This window comes from Eublepharis macularius, chromosome 1 (assembly GCF_028583425.1).
Source record: "Eublepharis macularius isolate TG4126 chromosome 1, MPM_Emac_v1.0, whole genome shotgun sequence".
NCBI classification, from domain to species: Eukaryota; Metazoa; Chordata; class Lepidosauria; order Squamata; family Eublepharidae; genus Eublepharis; species Eublepharis macularius.
In genome coordinates this window covers 118,309,863-118,330,014 of record NC_072790.1, presented here as the reverse complement: position 1 = coordinate 118,330,014, position 20,152 = coordinate 118,309,863, and the positions used below count along the sequence as shown (strand labels likewise).

At 41.9% G+C, this 20,152-nt stretch overlaps 1 protein-coding gene across 3 annotated transcripts in view; it reads right to left on the bottom strand.

Annotated features, from left to right (window-relative positions):
* Window positions 1-19,266, bottom strand: part of LOC129329283 (uncharacterized) — a 59,030-nt gene extending 39,764 nt beyond the window's left edge. For 2 of the 3 annotated variants that reach the window (XM_054978814.1, XM_054978896.1), the window contains exons 1-6: window positions 18,635-19,266; window positions 11,211-11,330; window positions 6,846-6,965; window positions 6,403-6,522; window positions 3,541-3,663; window positions 614-696 (exon numbers count right to left, since the gene is read on the bottom strand). In XM_054978814.1, the coding sequence (XP_054834789.1) occupies window positions 614-696; window positions 3,541-3,663; window positions 6,403-6,522; window positions 6,846-6,965; window positions 11,211-11,330; window positions 18,635-18,860 (792 nt within the window). In that variant the 5' untranslated portion in view covers window positions 18,861-19,266. The remainder of the gene's footprint in view (window positions 1-613; window positions 697-3,540; window positions 3,664-6,402; window positions 6,523-6,845; window positions 6,966-11,210; window positions 11,331-18,634) is intronic. The other variant, XM_054978980.1, reaches the window with a different exon arrangement.
* Between the last annotated feature and the right edge of the window lie 886 nt (window positions 19,267-20,152).

The window sequence follows — 20,152 nt, the reverse complement described above, 5'->3', positions numbered from 1 at the left end:
CCCCGCCAGGGGTCTGGCAGCCCTATTTTTCTGAGACATGTCATACTTTGCTCTCCTCATGAGGTGCTCTAAACTTTGATATTGACTGCTGCTTCTTAGAATAAAAATCTGCATTCCAATCATACTGTTAAATGTCTGCATTTTGCTTACATTTTGGCAGTAATCTCTTTCAGACTAAAGGCAAAATATGGCATTTGCTTACATCTTGAGTCTCAAATGGGTTATTTAGGAGTTATCTCAAACTGAAAGCAAATCCCCAAGCTCTTTTGACCTTTGGCGTGTGAAACAAGAACATTGTGGCTCAAGCTCTAGTGACTTCTTTCTTCTTTTCACTGTTGAGGTCACCTCTTAGGTCCCAGATGACACAAATCTCCTCCTTCCCTAGCTAGATTTAATCAAGCAGTCAAAATGTATCTATATCACTTAATTTTCTGGATATTGAAGATGTCACAAGCAATTTTCTGTTTTTTCCACTGTCTGTAAGCACAGTTGAGGATTCAGTTTCAGCCTTGACAGTATTTGAAATCTAGTGTGCATTATTTCTACAGAACAGAAAAACGTTTTTAAAATATTTTGCATATCTAAAAAGCTCTTGTCTTAAAGTCAAGTTTACCTGCACTTCTGAATCAGGAGACTCTAACAAAAGAGTGAGAACAGGGAGAGCACCTTGCCGACACAAAATTTGCTGGACCCATTCTGTAAGGGAAATGTGAACCAGTAACATGGAGTCTGTAACTTCACACAAACTATTTGGGGCTAATGATCACACACTTTTCTTCTATTACAGATTACAATATCTGTATTTTCCCTGAATTGTAAAAATATTAGGACAATTTATCAACTGGCAAGGTGGGCAAAGATACCAAATGATGTGGCTGGACAATTGTTCAAAAAAGCTGAAGGAGGTGAATGAAAAGAGGGTGAGAGGGTGAGAAAGAAAGTAAGTCTATTCCTAGACATTATTTATGCTGACGAATTTATATTAGATATTTATATATATATAATTTGGGTTCCTCTTGCTGTAACCAGTGATAGGAAGGATTGCCCCAGACAACATTTGTCTGTTTTGGAACCATACCACAGAGATCTGCAAAACTGAGTTAGGAACAGATAAGAGGTAATTTCTCTACAAACCTAAAGGAAATTACAGGTTTGCAGAAAAATATGAAATCTTTAAAAAAAATGGGAAATTAACATTAAGAAAAGCATTGTAGCTTTAAGAAACGAATGTTCACTGAATTTTTAGTTGCCATTTTGGAGGTTACTAAGTAACCACAGCAATATTGTTGAGCCTTCCAAGCCATGATTTCTGTAAAACAAGGGCATGGGGGAGGGGGGAGCAGAGCTGGACATGGAAGCCAAAACAGCCTTAGAAAGGCTCCCATCTCCCTCTTGTCATGTCCCCTGATGGAGGAGGACTCAGCAGGGTATGGCCTCATACGAAAGACAGTACTGACTCTTGCTCTGCCTCTCCTGAGAAACAACCAATGAGAGGGGGTGGAACGCTGGGGCAGTGATTGTTAGAGTCTGCTGGAGAAAGTGAGAGGTGGCTTTGGACATTGCTGAGAGAAGGCAGCAGAGATATTTGCTGGCAGCTTACAAACCTGTTCTGTTACATTGAAACATTCTCTCTTTAACCCCAGTACATTTTGGAATTTAAAAACATTCACTCCTATGTTCCATCTTGTAAATAAAGTTTATTTTTTTGATTAACCCCAGCTTGCTTGAAATTGTTGGCTAAGGGGAATTGAAGCACACACATAAACCTCAGACACTCTGGTCACATTAAATGTGGCAAGTTTAAGTAAATGGTGGCAGTGTATATCTGGGATGCAAACTCTAAGTTCCCTTTCCCCAATAGCTCTGGGCAGTAGCTGAGTGAGGGGAAGTAGATAGAGGAAATGGGCTGTCTGTCTAGTTGAGCCACTGAGAGAGGAGAGGAGGGATTCCCCTGTGTATTTGGGTCAGGGCTTTCTACCTAATAACAGAGGTTAGATAGGTGGCATGTTGTGACTGCCCTTTACCTCCTGGGAAGCCCCCAGATTTGTGAAGAGAGGTTCATGGTGGGTGGCAGGGTGTGAGAGGCGGTGCAGCATACCGAGCAATGATAAGGCTGCCAACCCCCTGCCTGGGGCAGGGGATCCCCTGTTCCCACCTCCTTCCCTGACCCCACTTACCTGGCCAATGGGGGGCGCCCCCAGGGCACCCCTCCAACAATGTGGCGTGCCCCCGGACGGTGCGGTGCATCTGCGCGGCCCACCGTGGCATGCTCCTGCACCCCACAACAGGCCCATTTCAGGCCGAATTGGGCCCATGGGGGGGGCGATTTAGCCCTTTGGTGAGCATGGGAGTGCACACCAGGCTGCCCTTTGACCCGTGTGATGACATCACTTCCTGGACTTCCGCACGTGAGAAGGAACACCAAAGGGCATGGAGGGTGAATGCCAGGTTCCCAGTCCCCCGTCTGGGGACACAAGGGACCAGGCAACCCTAAGCAATAACCAATGGAGTCTCATTTCCTACTTGGTCTGGCACTAGCAGCAGCGATGCAACTGGGCCAAGCCTGGCCCAGCAACTACTGTGCAACTGAGCCTGGTCCTATTGGCCACCACAGGCATTGGCTTGGCTCAGCAGACACCACACACAACAGGGACAGCTGGTCCGGGCCCAGCACACTGGCAGCCATTGTGCAACTAGGCCAGCCTTTTCCAGGGGTGAGGAGGCTGCCAGGGAGAGAGAAGGGAAATATGAAGATGGGGGAGGCAGATAAATGTCAGCTGGCTGGTTAGTGGGAAGGACAGAAGGAAGAAGGAAAGAGGGGGAAACTACAGAGGCTGCCATAGAAGGAAATAATGGGGGCAGGAGATACATGGGAAAACAAGAAGCCTCCTGCATGCCTTTGCGAGTCTTCCACTTGTAAAATTATATCCAGGACCTTGCGTAATGTCAGTATTGCCTAGCCCAACATTACAGTAATAGGATCAATACCAATTCCTCTCTTTGAAACCTCTCAATGCATCCCAGAATTGGCAGCAGTGATAGCCCCTTACACTGTATCTTCCTGCAAGATGGGATACTAGAAACAAGCAGTGGATCAGTGGCAACATTCAGGATAGAGGCCATTAGATAGGATTTCTTGTTTCTTTCGTATCATTCGTGTTTCTGTTCTCATTAGTAATACTGACAAGAAATGCCAAAAAGGACAGAATAAAAATTCAAATGTATTTTCCGCTCTATATGCTGAAAAATGAGGATATCTTTGTAGGATGAGGAATACTGATTAAAACTTGCATAGGTAGCAGCTGGTTTACTGTATTTCATGCTTTATCTGTTTATTGAGTGGGCACTAAAGACCTGCTGAAAGGTAGATTAAGTGAATTGTTATTTTCCTAATCAATCATCAAAACTGCCAGTGCAAAACAAAGCCTTCATAAGTACTTAACTTTTTAAGAGAATAAAATTTGGCAACATTATTTCCTTCCCATCTTTTGGAGAGTTACTGCATTTGACACAATAGAAATAAACTCCAATTCATAATACCTGATTGTGTAAGGTTGAAAATCGCTCCGACTGCATATTGTTGGACTCTAGGATCATAAGATTTAGAAAGAGTAAGTAAGGGCACAATTCCTCCAGCAGAAGCTATTGCTTCTCGGTTGGTATCTAGAAAGTGAAAGAAAAATTCAGTAAATTAGTTATTTTGGTAGGCAGTGTCTCTATTATTCTAAAGAACACTATATAAGGAACAATCTGAACACAGTAAACAGAAATAAGATATGGAGGAATCCTGGGTACCTACTGAGAAAGTGGGGATGAAAACACCAAATATGTTTTCTTTGAATGATATAAATGCATATAATGAGGTCTGCATACTAAATGAGGCTGTTTCTACTGGAAAATAACTTCTACTAAATATACCCTAGTTTATGACAACTACTGGAAAATCTTGCAGGTTGCAATGTTGCACCTAAGACCAGAAGCCTCTCAGCCCTACTGTGGAAAGTTACACCTTAGGATTTTGTATTGACACCGAAAGCACATCTGAGCCCACACAGCAGCATCTTACACAGGCACTATGGCACCAGCAAGGATCCTGACTCAAGTGTATGATACTATATCAAGACACAACAGTGACACCAGTAAGGACAGAGAGCATACTGGTCACACAGTGATCATAATGTGCAGGATTCTTATGAAAATTCTGAAATATTGGCTAGCCAGGAGAAAAAGGAGTGTATGTCGCTTGACATCAGAGCACAGATGATCAGGTTGCTCTCAGTTTCCAGGTAGGAAATGGCCCTGTACCTTTTGTAGCAGAATCATCTGCTGTGGCTACAACAGATTTGAACAACTAGCAGATGGCAAACTTGGATGAGGTGAACACTGGACAGAAGGGTGACTTATTGAAGTCAAGGATAAAAAAAATAGTGATGTGACCAAGTGAGTCTGTGACTTATCAAGAATTTCAACTCAGGAAGCCTAGAATCAAGGTCAGCATTCTGCCAACTGTATCCTTATACTTCTTGAAGGCGTCTCCTATTTTTCTTCTTCAAGTCATGCAGAGGAATTTTTTTCATAATAAAAAATGCTACCTGTTTTCTGCCAGGGCAGCTCTGCTTTGAACAGTTATGTACCAGGCAGACATTCAATAGGTTAAACTTTTTCACTGCTTCATCTGTATTCCTGGGAAAGTGTCACTTGCTTAATATCTACCTTCTGTGCAGTCATTAAAGGATGGGAACTCTGCCAAAACAAACAACCAAAACAAACACCACTGGCAACCATATTTGTACTTGCCTTGGCTTAAATCAATGGATATATAACTCTTTTGTAACTTCTTAGATTGATTGATTTAATAGTCCACAGGGGTGAGGGTGGACAGTAAACAAGTTTGGAACACTGCAGTTCATTCTAGCTCTGCTTTCACACTACATTTACACACATTAGTGCTCAGGATTTCTATGTTGATGTTTTTAAGTTTGTAATATATGTTTTCCATCAATGTTTTCTGATACATCGGAGCAGAATGTTCTGAAAGACTGACCACCTTCTGAAGTTATATTGATATTGATGAATACTTCTTCTTTGGTTGGCTTCCTAGATCAGAAACCTGTATCTCCCAAGCTTTATCAGCAATTCCAATGACTTTGACTCAGTAGAAAGTAGGAAGGACATTTGCTGCTTGCTCCTTTGTGGTCCAAAATGACCTAGCTTTAACACCTTATCAAACTCATCAAAGGATGTCCTGAGTCCACTACTCCAGTTTCACATTTGTACGGAGCTGATTCTTTCAGTTGCATCTCTCGCTGATTCTGTATCACTTATCAGTGATTCTTTCAGTTGCACAACCAACCCACAGATTTGTGTCTACTTTCTAAATAAGAATTTTTACCTGTGCAATCAGAGTCAAGCTCAGACCATTCCTACTATGCAGAAGAGACTAGGATAATTTTAGCATTGACATCACTTCTATTCTGAGACCATTCTTTTATAATATGGCTGACACCATTTTATGCTATTGTTTTGCATAGAACAATGAGTTGTTTGAAGAGATGGCATAATTGCCACGAAAATGTTAAAACATTTTTCTAGAGATAAACTCTTTGTAGTGCTGAATATATAAACCAGAACAAGATTATATTCTGGCAATTGACATTCTAATACAGTGATTTTCCATGGCCCATACAATTTAGAGATATTTTTTGATAGATAATGGCGGAAAGAAGCCAACTCAATAGCAAGTGAGGAGTGAACCCGCATCTTATTCCTGGGTAGTCTTGATCAATGTCACAAAGAGAGGGGAGAGAGGGAGAGCACAGTATGTTGGTCTAGGTCAGGAGGAGCTGAGTTCAAATTCCTGCTCAGCCATGAAACTCATTGAGTAACCACATACATGCAGGCTAACTTACCTAACAGGATTTGGGGGGAGAATAAAATGAGAGGAAGGAACCATGTTCTGAACCCATTGGAGGAATGGAAAGATAAAAATGTAAACCAGTCTTGTGCCTTGCCTCCCACCCATTCTTCTCCATGCTTGGATTGATGTGAATCCATTTCATGCTCAAGAATGGGAAGCTGCTAGGAGGGCCTAGCTGACCAAGGTAATGAGTTGAAATTCACCTGCATAATGGGGCACAGTCGCAGATAATGTATGGGAGGGCTTCCATCTTTATGACAAGAATGCACACCGCTGAGCACATGCAAAAATTGCATGTTGAGGAATATCCTTAGCACAAAATATTGTCTGACCCCTGAAATAAAAATGTTTTCAGATATTGTACTACCAAGTTCTGCTCTCTCACTTCTGATATACACACATTTTCTGCACTTGCATAATCTTCCTTGGTTGCTTAATTCCCATTAATTGTTATTCAATGTTTTATCTTCATCCATCGCACTTACCTGAGACAGCAAGTATCATTATGCAGGCACAGGAATTACACTGGACAGTAGCATCACTTGACTCAAGCAGCTCAAGAATTGGCTCCAGTAAATCCACTTGGATCACATATTCTTTGGGTACTGTTTATGAATAAATGCAACAAGAAATAATTAAGTGCTATTATTTAAAGAATACCCTTAACGATGCACTCTGGAAGTGGCAAAGTATTACTGTCATTGATAGTCAAACACGGGGAGAAAATATCCCGCTTCCCAATATGATCATCTTTATATCTTAAGCATGAAGCGAAAACCACCAGGAGAATCCAAATACAAAAGCAAGTACTATTGGAGCAAAACTCCATTCCATTTCAGTGATTCTTATTTCTCGGAGGAAGGAGGCATACTTAGGCCTGCACTATATTTACTTTTCCTAGAAAGAGGTCTCTTGATAATTCACTCACCATTTCCTTTCAGTAAGAAAGTGACAAGGGACAACGATGAAATCTGCTGAACCTCCAAGTCATTAGACTTCAGCAGAACATAATATGTTTCCAAATGCTCTGCAGGCAGCTGTACGTTCACTGCAAGAATGAGAGGAATTGCTGAAAAAAACTCTTGTCCCAAAGACATTTAAGTACTAAACAGCACGATTTGAGTCCAGTGGCACCTTAGAGACCAGCAAGATTTTCCCACCAAGCCTACTGCAGTGTTCAGAGGACCTCAGAGACTTCCTAACAGCTTTGCTCTTACAAACTCACCAGGCTTTGTGTACCACACAACATGCTCATTCAATACACTGGCTGCTGCAAACATAAACTGTGATCATAGATGTTTTTCCCATCCAAAAGTAAAATCATGTTGTTTATTCGACTAACAACTTTCAGGAAAAGAAAATTCAAATCATAATCATGTCTGCACTGCATCTCACTCTGAAATTAACGTGATGTTGACACTCTGTACCATTGGTTCTAAACTTTTAGTACTTTATGTTCCACCAGTCACTCAGACAAAGATCATAGGTCCCACTCTGATGGAAACAAAAAGGCCCCTTTTTGACAGCCGTGGTAAAATTGTTGAAAAACAACAAATTGAAATTGAACCCAGACAAGACTGAAGTGATGCTTGTTGGGAAGGCAGAGATCTTGAAGGTCACTGCATTCCCCACTTTTGATGGAATTTGTTTGACCCTCGCTGACTCAGTTAAGAGCCTAGGTGTTATACTAGATCCAGCACTACTACCAGAAAAACAAGTTAAGGCAGCGTCAAAAAATGCTTTTTACAACCTCACTCTTGCCTGGAAGATGGCTTCTTATCTCAACACGGCCGACCTGGCCACCTGGATCCATGCTATGGTAACATAAAGGCTTGACTATTGTAATGCATTATACATAGGTCTCCCATCTAAGCTAACTAGGAAGCTCCAATTAGTACAAAATGCTGCAGCTCAACTGTTATCAGTTGCAAGCAGGAGCATGAACATTACTCCTGTCCTATAGTCAATCCATTGGCTACCTATCAGTTACTGTGCTCAGTTCAAGATATTGGTTATTACATACAAAGCTCTTCATGGTCTTGGTCTGGCATACCTGTGGGACCACCTCCCACCCTATGTTCCTCTACAGCAGCTTCATTCATCTGAACAGGGTCTCCTGAACAGCAGCCCGTATACGGGCTTTCTCTGTGGTAGCCCCCTGTGGAATGACCTGCCTGAGGAGGTCAGGAGAGCCCCCACTCTCCTGGCTTTCCACAAATGATGCAAAACTGAATTATTCAAAAAGGCTTTTTACTCAAATGGGAGGGCTGTATTGTAGGGATGGGGTCTCAGATGCTTCGCTAATGAGTTAGGGGCCACAGACTTCATCATTATGTTGTCTTATATATTATCTGTTACTTTAAATATGTACTCCTATGTACTACCTGTGCTTTAAGTTGTCTAATGTCAATCCTAGAAATGATGATGTTCTGTTTCCGTATTTTCTTCTGCTTTGTATTGGATTCTTGCTAATGCTATGTCTTTTTAAACTTATATAATCCTAGTTTGCAATTCTTGGGAGACCTCACACAAGTATTTTGTTACTGTGTGCATGGTTACAGCCAAGATGCAGGTCTACACAGTTGACAAAAGGGAAAACTAGTGCCTCTGTGAGGGGGTTGTGCAATCTGTAGAATCATAATTTATTTTTATTTATTGTATAGCCAGGCAAGTCCTATCTTATCAGCTCTTGGTAGCTAAGCAGGGTTGGCTTTGGCTAGAAATTTGTTGGGTGACCGCCAAGGAAGAACAGAGTCACTATGAGTGATAGGCAGTGGCAAACCACCTCTGTTAATTTCTGGCCTTGAACCCGCGCCCCCCTCCCCAGGGATTGCCATGTCAGCTATGACTTGACTGCACTTCCCACCACCACCACTTTATGTATACTCCACAATGGGAGTATACACTCAAGGTGGTTTACATAATGACTTGAAATGTGCTGCCATGATCATCTTAATCTTAAAAGCCTCAGAAAGGTAATACAACAAAGACAATAGAAAAATAAAAAGCATAGATAAATAAACAACCACATCAAACTCATGCCAAAGCCAGTAAGTGTAATGAGAAAATCACGAAAATACAGGATGCATGCACAGCTCCCACATGGTTTGAGCAGCTGATGTCTCAGTGTAAAAGCAGCTCCATCTGCACCCTAAGAAGCCTGTGAGGCTGTTAACAAAGATAAATCAGTCTTTAGATATAAAAATGGTGGTGGAGAGTGCCCTCAAGTCATAGCTGACTTATGGCAACCCCTGGTGTGGTTTTCATGGCAAGAGAGGTAGCTTGCCATTGCCTGCCTCTGCAACTTTGTCTTGTTGAAGGTCTCCCATCCAATTACTAACCAAGGCTCACCCTGCTTAGCTTCCGAGATCCAACGAGACCAGGGCCGTTCCCACACAGCTTACCTGAACCCGGAACGCTGCGCCGCATGCCGAAAAAACCGCGGAAGATCGCATTTTCTCTCGTGAGTTTTGCACAATGTTGCGCAACATCGCGCAAAACTTGCGAGAGAAAACGCGATCTTCCACGTTTTTTTCGGCATGCTGCGCAGCGTTCTGGGTTCAGGTAAGCCGTGTGGGAACGACCCTGGCTTGCCTGGAGTATCCAGGTTAATAATAATAACAACAGTGTGCTTATATACCACCCTTCTGGACAGATTAGTACCACACTCAGCACAGTGAACAAAGTCAGTGTTCTTATCACCCCCATAATGCAGCTGGGGAGCTGGGGTAAGTGGCCACCTGCTGAGCTCATGGCAGTAATGGGAGTGCTGATTCACTAGCAGAGTGCTGATTCACAGTCTAGCCACTTAGCCACTATGCTACAGCAGTTCTGAAGCAATAGACAAGATGAACTGAGGTTAGCTAATGGACTCTGCTTTTAGTACAAATCTTAAAAGCTCTCTGTAGTCCCACCCCCACCTTGACCATCCTCCTCCCTATCCTCACAAACACCTTTTCCCACCACCACCCCACAAATTCTGTATCTCTTGTCTGCCACTTGATTCTTTATTCATCATTCATAACAGTATCTTCATGATATGGAAGATGACCCTTCTCACTTCTGCTGCATATGTGCTGCTTCCGTACCATGTACACACAGCTGGATCCAAAGTGATAGGTTTCTATGATTACTGGCATGTCGGATCTGTTTACAGTATGTTTGTCCCATACAGTTACTGAGCACATTGAAGTTAGCAACATCTGTAAAACTCATGGTTGTTACCATCCTGAATGTATCTGCAGAAGTTTGAATGAGTGGCATAAATCAAGAGAGGAGTGGGTCTACTAATGCATTAGACTAATGGTGCCAGTCCTAAGTAGCTCTGCTCCACTGAAGGAACAGAAATGAAACCACCTTTGAAGTCTAGACCACATATACAGAATTTGAGATTGAAACAATCAAGTCAAGCCCTATTATCTAGCTATGCTTGTTCATTCATTTGTTTTTGAGCACAGAACCATGCAGAATTTGGTGTATACACAATGATAAATAAAACTCTGAAGCAATCATTAAAGGGATAGACTATATTCCACAAAAATATTAGGGTTAAAATAAAAGTGGCAGATTCTTCAGAAGGATTACTTTTGACTTTCTTTCAGGCCCTAGACCTGGAATCTGGAGGGACCATTTTCTATTCCTTCTGCAGTTGTGATAACAAGCCAGAGGATAGCATTGCAGCCCCTTTGCTTCATCCAAAAACGACTCTTGGAGACTGGGTCAAACTAGAAGAGATGCTGAGAACCTTTATTTTAAATAGTAATAACAGCCGCACAGGGACCCAAAACTGGGTCCTAAAGTAGATTGTAACTGGTTTTACTGATTGAAACTTTTCTCCCCAACCACAGTTAGGAAAGGGTAAAGATGGGCTGCCCTTACTTTTCCTTTTATGGGCTAATTACCACACCGGTGGGATAAGTTGGCTTTGAGTAGTGAAGCCATTGTATGTGTGTGTGCGTGAATTAAAATTCTTGTCTCCCATGGCCCTGATCAAAATGAACCCAAATGAAACCCTTGTGGTTGTACTTGAGCTAGCCTTATTTTTACTTGCCTTGCCTTTCTTACCCAGCTCTATCCGTGCATCTCTTCAGGTGGCACACCCTCAGAGCCCCAGCAAAGCATCTTATGCTCTCTGTTTGTATATGTGAAATGATAACAAGTGATCACAGTTAAACTAATTTACAATATTGGGGTTTTAGAAAATTCTTCACACTCCTCTAAACTTAAAAAAAAACACTCTGCCCTCTAATGTTTCTATAATATGCAAGAAGTGTTTTGCACAGATCCAACTTACAGCATTGACTTATATGTAAGTAAAAGAGGGAAGCAGACTTCTGCAAATCAGGATTCTCAGAACATGCCAAGGTCTTCAGCGCCATCAGGGAGAGCTCACCAAGTGGTGATATTTCAAAACCTAAACAAATACATGTTAATAGAACTATCATAATTGTGTCAGAGGAAGTTATATACCTGAAAAGTCCAAAACTCACAACATTTAAAGCAGCAGGAAAATCAAAACTGAGGCCATTTTCACATGTGCCCATAAGATCACACAGAATTCATGAAATGAAGCGTCTTCCTGCCATGAGCCACTGTAATGGCACAATGACGTCAGAAATGGCACAATTACATCAGAAATCACACCATTAAATGGGATCGTGCCAGGAAATCACAATCTTTGGGAGGCTTTGACCGAGTGGAAATGGACCGATAGTGAAAATTTTCAAATTTTGATATTTACTTTGCAATCAGCGTATTGATTACACTGGAGAAAAACTCAAATCTTGCTAAATATATGTATTATTTTTATCCTCTTCCAAACATGTCTGTTCTCCACAGTTTATGCCTCTTCATCTTCTTCTTGGTGCCATTTTCTTCTTCATTTGCCCTCCTTGTCCTGACCCTCAATTGCCCTCATTACTATTTAATCTGATATCTTGCAATGAACCATTTGATTGGTTTCTGTTTTCCTTCCATCAGAAAAAATACTGTGAGGGCCATCAGCAGAGTCCTGGGAGTTGCCACAACCCATCAGATTAAATGGCACTGATGGCAGAGAAGGAAAATGGGACCAAGAAGCAGCTGCAGCTAAGGTAAGAAAAGAATACTGAACACTACAAATGTGTGTGAAACAAGTGTAGAAAAAACTTCCCAAATAGGAAGAACTCACAAAAACAAACTCAAAACAGGAAAGTTGTTTCAGTTCATCTCTACTTCTGTACTTCAAATCCCAATTCCTCTTACAATGTATTTTCAACAAGTGGCAATTAATTACACAGAATAATACCGAATTGAGACCATACAGAATTAGGAGAATCCAGAATTATGAGCATACAACTAGGACCCTATGGAGCCAGGGCTTAGGTCTACAGTTGGTACTCGCATGCCTTGGACAAGAAGAAGGATAAACAGACAAATTAATGAAATGTATGACTATTAATAGATATGAGCCATGATAACTGATGGAACTCTCTACTTTCACAGGCAACACATATCTCAGTGGGGAAAAAAGGGATGCCCATCATCTTTTCAGCTTCCAGAGCGTGGCCACTGTTGAAAGCAGGATGCTGGTCTAGGTATCCCAGTTGCCATTTCTGCATAATGAGCTAAAGGGTTCAGTTCTCTTTGAAAATACAGCAAAAAACCAGAATGGAATGACTTTGTTTTGGTTCTCCAAAGTAATCCTAAAACTCAAATCAACACTCAGGCATAGGGGAAGGGAAGTCTGCAGAATCAGTCTCATGACGACCCAAACTGTCTAATTTCTCCTTGGCATACAGCCAGAAAAGTTTCTGTCACTTTGCTGTGCTGGCAATTTTATTGGAGCTTCTTCTAGCTCAATTGCAAAGAGTCCAGTAGCATCTTTAAGACTAACCAACTTTATTGTAGCATAAGCTTTCAAGAGCCACAGCTCTCTTCGTCAGATCCTCTTCTCGCTCAAGCATTTAGGCAAGCACCCCAGATGCCTGTTCAGTGCTTGTTAGTTCCTCCTCCTCCCCCTAACAAAGGCATATGCAGTACTGATGGCCTGACAGAAAACTGCTCAGTGCCATACAGGGGAGCTGGTTAGATGGGGGAAGGAGTGCCTGTGGACTCTGAGGTCTTGTGGCCCTCCTCAGCTTCCCAGCCATACCAGCTCCAGTCTGTTGCACCATAATGTCTCTCTTGGCTTTGCTGAGTTCTAGACCCTACCTCCCTGTCTTCCTCTAGATTGATATGAATATCAGAAAACTCCCATGAATCAGACTAATGGTCTAGTTAATGATCTAGTTCAGTTGCCCTGGAGGGCCACCATACCTAGCACAAAGTCTGAGGCTTTTCCCTGATGTTGCCTCCTAGCACTGATATTCAGAAGTTTCCTGCCTCTAATTATGAAGTTTCCCCTTAGTCACTTTGGCTCATAGTCATTGTTGTCCCGTCTTCTACGAATCTATCTAATCTCCTTTTAAATTCATCTGTGCCCAAGGCCATCACTACGTCCACTGGCAGCAAAGTCCACAATTAAATCATTCATTGAATAAAGAAGTATTTCTTTCATTAGTTCTATTGTCCAGCAGTGTATGAATACTCAGCTGGATGATAATTATGAGATCTCCTTCCCAGTTGTGAGTGTTCCTACATTTCAGTAGTTAGTATTATTTAATGAACGTATCTCTCTCGAAAATTTGGATAATATTCTCCCTAATCCCAGATTTATGGACAGTGGTTTGTGGTTACTCAGTGCTGAAGGGTGTATTACACACAGTCACAGCCTATGGCTTTATACTTTTAAGGAAATACTTTAAAACAATACTTACAATCTTAGAAATGAGCTGTGCATTGGAAAGAATGGTTCATGGTCCTAAGACATGGACACATTTTAAGAAGGTAGAGTAGCTAGTACTTTTTAAAAATTGCATACATTTGGGAACAAGTTGTCCTGAACTTTTAAAAATACTTCTTTTTGGAAACTAGGTATGTATTTCTCTCTCTTTTTTTAAAAAAAATTATGGATTCAGGAATGTTTACCATGTAGTGTGTCTTAATATTTAAATTATAGTATTCGGTACTCATCTTTGAATATCATGGGGATGCTCACAGTTTCACATGTTGAAGATGTTTCCGTAGCAATAGACATGTGGAGAGTGAGTGGAATTTGTCAGTACAGAGATTTTGGCATTCTGTACATGGTTCAAGGCACTTTTTTATTAATAGTGTGCAGATTCATTTGTGGGAGAACATTAAAAATATGAGCTCCAGAAGTTACTAGTGGTCAGTGTTGAGGAATCTTAGTGTGATCCAGCAAGGCAGTGCTTAGATTTTCAAACTGACTGAAGGATTTCTAGCCTGCCACTGATTTTTACCCTTAGAAAATAATAATACAATTTTTTCATCAAAATATGAAATACAACACAGCAGTTGTAGCTCAACAAATCTGATAAGGGCAAGATTTGAAGAGGGATAATGAAATTAGCTTCAAGCAATTCCAACATAATAAACAGTGTTTAGATACAATATTGATGAAGTTCTTAGAGCATTTCAAGAAAAGATTAGTTGACCATATGGGAATCTATCTAGTTAAATTACAAGGTGCATAAGGAACTCATAATCAGGTTAATTAATCTTAACTTCTGAGGGATATTAACAGACATCTGTAAGCAGAATTAGGCTCTGCAGACCAGGAAGAAAAAGCTACTTGCATATTCTCTGTAGATAATTAAGCCTCTAATTCAGTCTCTTTGCAGATGCAGTGTTTGTAATTGTGTATCATCAGCCACATGTACTTATGTAGAGTTTTAATAAATGCTGATTGTCTGATTTTGTAACATTTTGTGATGGTAAACATGAAATTAACATTTAGGATCTAATCCTCTCCATACTTACAATAAATTGATAGGATTTATGTCCAAGCACGTAGTATGAGACTTCATGAGAATTATTACATAGTGGATTTCTTGTGACTAGACTTATCCTCCATTAGGTAATCTAATTCTATTATTAAGCTAAGCTAATAGCTATTGTGACGTTTTGCTGCTGTGAATTTGATAATATTATGGTGAGGGAAGTTAGAGACGGAGGGAGAGAAGGCTATTATCCTGTACCCATTGTTGGGAATAGGATTTTATTTTTATTTAGAATTGCCAACGAATGAAAACTTTTTTCTGTTCGGGACAGGTTCTGGGGTATAGCCTGGTTAGATTCACAAGCCACCACAGATTAACATAATGATCTAGATTACAACTCTTCACAGTTCCAAAGCAAAAACTAATAGGTATTGCAGATTATACATCAGCACACTGTAATGTATTCAAATATGTGGCATATTATTAGGAGACAGTTAAGAAAACATGTATTCTTTTTTTACAGACTTGGACAACCTACGTTTTTAATTAAACGCATACACAAAAGATAATGTGCAGAGCTACCAGCCTCATTATCCACCACCATCCTCAGCTATCTTCAGCATACAGCTCACACTGGAAGGGGGCTGAAGGGGTAGCCTGAAGGATATGAGATGGGAGGGCATCCCCAATTTTCCGCACTCCCACCTACCCCAGATGATTGCTGGCATCTGATAAGCCATGCAGTTTGAATGAGTGGGACAAGATATGCAAGGGAGAGGACAAAAGTTGCTCAGGGGACTGGGTATGTGGGGGCAAGATCCCTGGTGCAGGAATGGGACACTACATGGGGTGTTGGTCAGGGCAGGAACAACCATTGAGGGTGAGGAGGGTGCTGGAGGGGGCACCGGAGGGGGTGCTGGGGGCGAAGGTGCGCGCCACGGAGCTGCTGTGCCTGGCCCGCAGCTACTGCAGCCAGCCAGCCCCGTGCCACCGCCGCTGCTGCAACACGCCCCCGGCTGGGCGCAGCAGCCTCAGGCCAGGCACGGCAGGCATCCGGGGCAGCGTGCGGAGCACTGGCAGCCTCCGTGCGCCATCCCAGCCACCCGTCAGCCAATGGGGCCAGCTTGCTATGTGATGGTGTCATCACGCGGTGATGTCATCACACAGTCTGGGGGTTCGCGCGCATGCACTATGTGTGCGCGCATGTAGGGGCAGCTGCAGGCGCCAGAAACCCTGGCGCCGCCCCTGGTCTTGATGGCCAAAGTGATAGGCATCTGGAGCAACTAATCCGTATGAGTGAGCATTCCATGTGTTTCTGTCTGATAAAATAAAAACTCAGGTGTTCTTAGGACTCCATCCAGCCTGTCCCAGGGCCCTCCTCATCTGGAATCCAAACCACGGGTCTTTGGTATGTTATTGCAATGCATTTCCACTGTGTCAGGCCATTCTCTGAGGACTTCCCTGCTCTGCTCTACCTGACCAGTATCAATGGCAGAGCTGCTACCCCACGCTGTGACTCCTTCTTGTGCCACTTGTTGGGTGACTGGTCAGAAATGTTCCTGATTATGGGAGGCATGAGTTCTAGTCCAGTCTCTGCCTCCTGTTTTGCTTTTCAACCTGTTGCTGGGCAAAAGGTGAGCTTGGCTTCCTTCCCAGAAGGTTTCTTAGTGGGAACTGAATCCATGGCTCCCATTTGCCACATGGGAGCCTTCCCTCAGTGTGCAACTGGAGGGATTGACATAATTACCCACTGCAGTTGTGTGTTCACTTGTTGCCCAAGTGTCTGTATTTCCCTTGCCTGGCAAAAGGCTGTTGCTCCCATGCCCTACCTTGCCCAGGACCCAAATCCTTGTGCCAGAGAGGTCTTGGGTGTTTTATCCAGATTGCCTCTACTCAGCGAGCTACAGGAGGAGAAACATGCTGTTGCTGGAACAGTGGAGTTTCATTCTTTATATGTGTCCGTGCCCTAATGAAGTTGTCTGCAGGTAGGGGGAACCAGATCTCCTCATGCCTCTGGTCACCCACTGCTGCCTAGTGCAGCAGCAGGATAATTTGGGCAAAAAAGTGACATGCCAGTGTTCCAGTTGCATAACTGGAAGTGGTTTCACACTTTGCCAGGCTATCACTTCTGATTATACAACCAGAAGTAACATTGCAGCACCATGTGACACTGAATGATGCCCAGCCTCACTTCCAGAAGCAGGCAAGGATCTCCTCCTAGGAGAGGGAGGTGTGTTCCCTTTGTTCCCTCCCTTGGTGCAGTCTGTATGTTGGCTGCCTGATGTAAGGAGGTCTTTGCTGCATCAGACTGCCTTAGTTAGCTGTTTCCACCTGCTTGTCATGGGAGCATTTGAGGATGTTGAAGGGATATTATGGTTTCTAGTGCAATCACTATGTTCTCTGCAGTTTGATGAGTGGTGTTTCTGTTACATTTCTTCATGATGGAGTGAGCATAGCAACCAACGAGGGGTGCTGGTGCCACACTGACCATTATGGAATAGAGCTGTAATTGTCCCTGAGATGATTGGTAATTAAATGGCAGATAATTCAAAACAGAAGCAAAGAGAATAAGTAAAAATAAAAATTAGCCAAGCTCAAGTAATACTAATATGATCCCCCCCAAAATTAAACGTGCAAAATAATTTTTAAAAAACTCTTAGCCATTTTACAAATATATGTAACCACTCTACCATAACCTTCAAAACACAAAACAAACATAAAAGGCAATGCACAAATAAATCTTCTCTCACATGCACAAATGTAGTCAAGAATAGAAGAGGGACACACACACTCACTATAGTGAAGTTGCAGGGCCCCAGAGGACTGGTTTGGAGGAGGTCCTGAATGGGTGAACAGGTGCAAAACATCCACAGGAGGGTAGGAGGTTTGGCATTAGCCTGCTTCCACCGACATTCCTACCACCTCACCAATCATGAACCAGTACAGTAAGAGGCAACCACCAATATGAATAGTTATGTTTTAATATTTACATCCCACTCCTATGTTTTCCAGAAAAGGTAGCTAGCAAAGCACTTTTGCTTCTCAGTCACTTACAGCTTTCCGATTCCTTTTGACCTGCTACTTTCAAAGCCATGTACCATGCAAAGAGTGCTTCCTATTTGATAACATACCATGATCCATTAGGGATTCAAGCATTCAAATACTGAAACCATGTGGGTCACTACACATAATGTTACCATGACCAGGCTCCTATAAAATCTGCATCATCAAAAAAATCAGATTCAACAATGAAGGTTCAGAACATATACTGTATCATATACATTCTGTAAGCATCCTTAATTTCCTGGCAATTAAATACCTTAATTTGGCAGGTTGTAGTTTTGGGAAGAACTGGAACTGAGTGCCAAAAATGTGATAGGACTAATACAGTAGAGAAGTACAGCATCATCACAGTAGAGATGCCTGTAAAACAATACTTTTTGTGATTCCATGGCTTCTGTGGCTACTATTACTACTTTCATCTAGCTTTTAGTATGTACCATCTGGATTCTGTACAAAATAAGGAGTGTATTAGTTCCTATCTGGAAGACTTGCATAAGGTGGACAAGACAGGAGACCTGACAGTGCAGGATTGAAGATTAACTTAGGCATGTCCTTGTGCTGTGGCAGATTTTAAAAAGCAGAGAGCAACTTAACATATCTGAAATAAAGACCCAGGGTTTTTTTCCCAAAACACATTATTTTGTGCTGCTGAAAAATTGGTTCCTCTTTTCTTCCACTACAGGTCCATCATTTCTTCCACTATTATCCAGCAGAAAAATAAGCAAATCTGTGCTTTGTACTGCTGATGATCACCAAACTGCACAAACTACCTAGTTCAAGCAAACGACTTTCCATCTTAGCTGCTCCTACCTACAAAACAGAAACATCTCACCTTTTTCAACGCGCTGCAGAAACTCCTGGGCAATCACCTCTTCACGATGTTGAAGAGTAGACTTGTAAAGGTGTCTGGTCTCAAACTTTGTTCTCTTTAGGCAAGGGCAGTCACGGATCTGAGCCAAACACTCTTTAACATCCTGCACCAGATTTGAGGAGAACTTTTTCACTGAGAGAACAAGGTCATACTGCAACTGGGTGCACTTTGCACAGAGTTGACCCATTCTTGACTTTCAGATCCTGCAGACACCAGAGAGAATTGAAGTACGAAGACCAAGAGTTTGTTCCCCTGCTGTTTGCTTTGAGCTCTTGCTCCAGTGCTCCTTTTTATTGTAGATCTTGGTCTAGATAAGATCAGACATAATTATCTAAACCTGCTGCCAGAAAAAAAAGTTAAAGCAGTTTCCCGTGTTCAAAGAAACTGAATGAGAAAAGCAGAATCTTAATATAAATCTTTTTTTGTATTTGAAGAAGTCTGTAAAAAGTATGGGTCAGGGACAGACTTAATCAACTATGTCTTGATGTAGATGATAGAAAAATGAAATATCTCCTAACACAAACTGTATGTTCAGAACCTGCCTTTGTTCTGCAGCAAGCAAAACATGTTTTGAGTGCTCTAACTACGCACAAGTTTCCTTAGACTAGCAACAGCCTCTGGGTCAATAAACAAAGGAAGGCTGTGCATATGTAGAGTGATATCACAGGTGAAGGCAGGACACCTGTCTCCACCTCTACAACTGATCTGCCAATCAGAGAAAGCCAAAAAAAAGTATCTAAATTAAACAGGTAATTCTAGTTTCCAGCATAGTTCAGAAACAATAGCAGTGTCTGACCTGGCAGACAGTTTGTAATAGTTTTTAATACTTCCTGACAGGGAAAAAAATGGAAAAATACAAAAAATGTAACCCACATAGTTAAAAATTAGTTTACATTTTCCATCTGCTAATAACACCAGTGCCCATAGATGAACGAGTATAGGAAATATGTACCAACAAAAGTTACTGGGCTCTTGATTTCAAACAAATGTATATTGAACCAGTTCTTTTCACATACATTCAAGGTATGGAGGGTTAGGGTGACCTCACCACATGAACTGCACACATGGGAAAACGCTTTCAAAAGTGACAATTAAAAACAAACATTCTTGCTTATTTTTTCTCCATTGTATTCCATAAAGAGATCTGAGGATTCAACTCTGTCTGGGGGTGCTTCCTCCCCTTCAGTCACCACTCGCCATTGCTGAGTCCAAGGGGAGAGGAGGTAACCATCTGTACCCTTCTTTCATTGTTCATCTCTAGCTCTCCTCTGCTTAGCTACATCTGTCATCAGCAATGCCAGAAGGCAATGGAACAGGCAGCAGGTATACACCTGGATTCAAACCTTACTGAAATTATATTTAAATTATATGAATATCTGCATCTGTTTTCAGTTACTGAAAGTCAATATTTGTGGTTGAAAAGCAGGTTTAAAAGGTTAATAACTAACTGTGCAATTCTAAACAGAATTATTCCAGCAC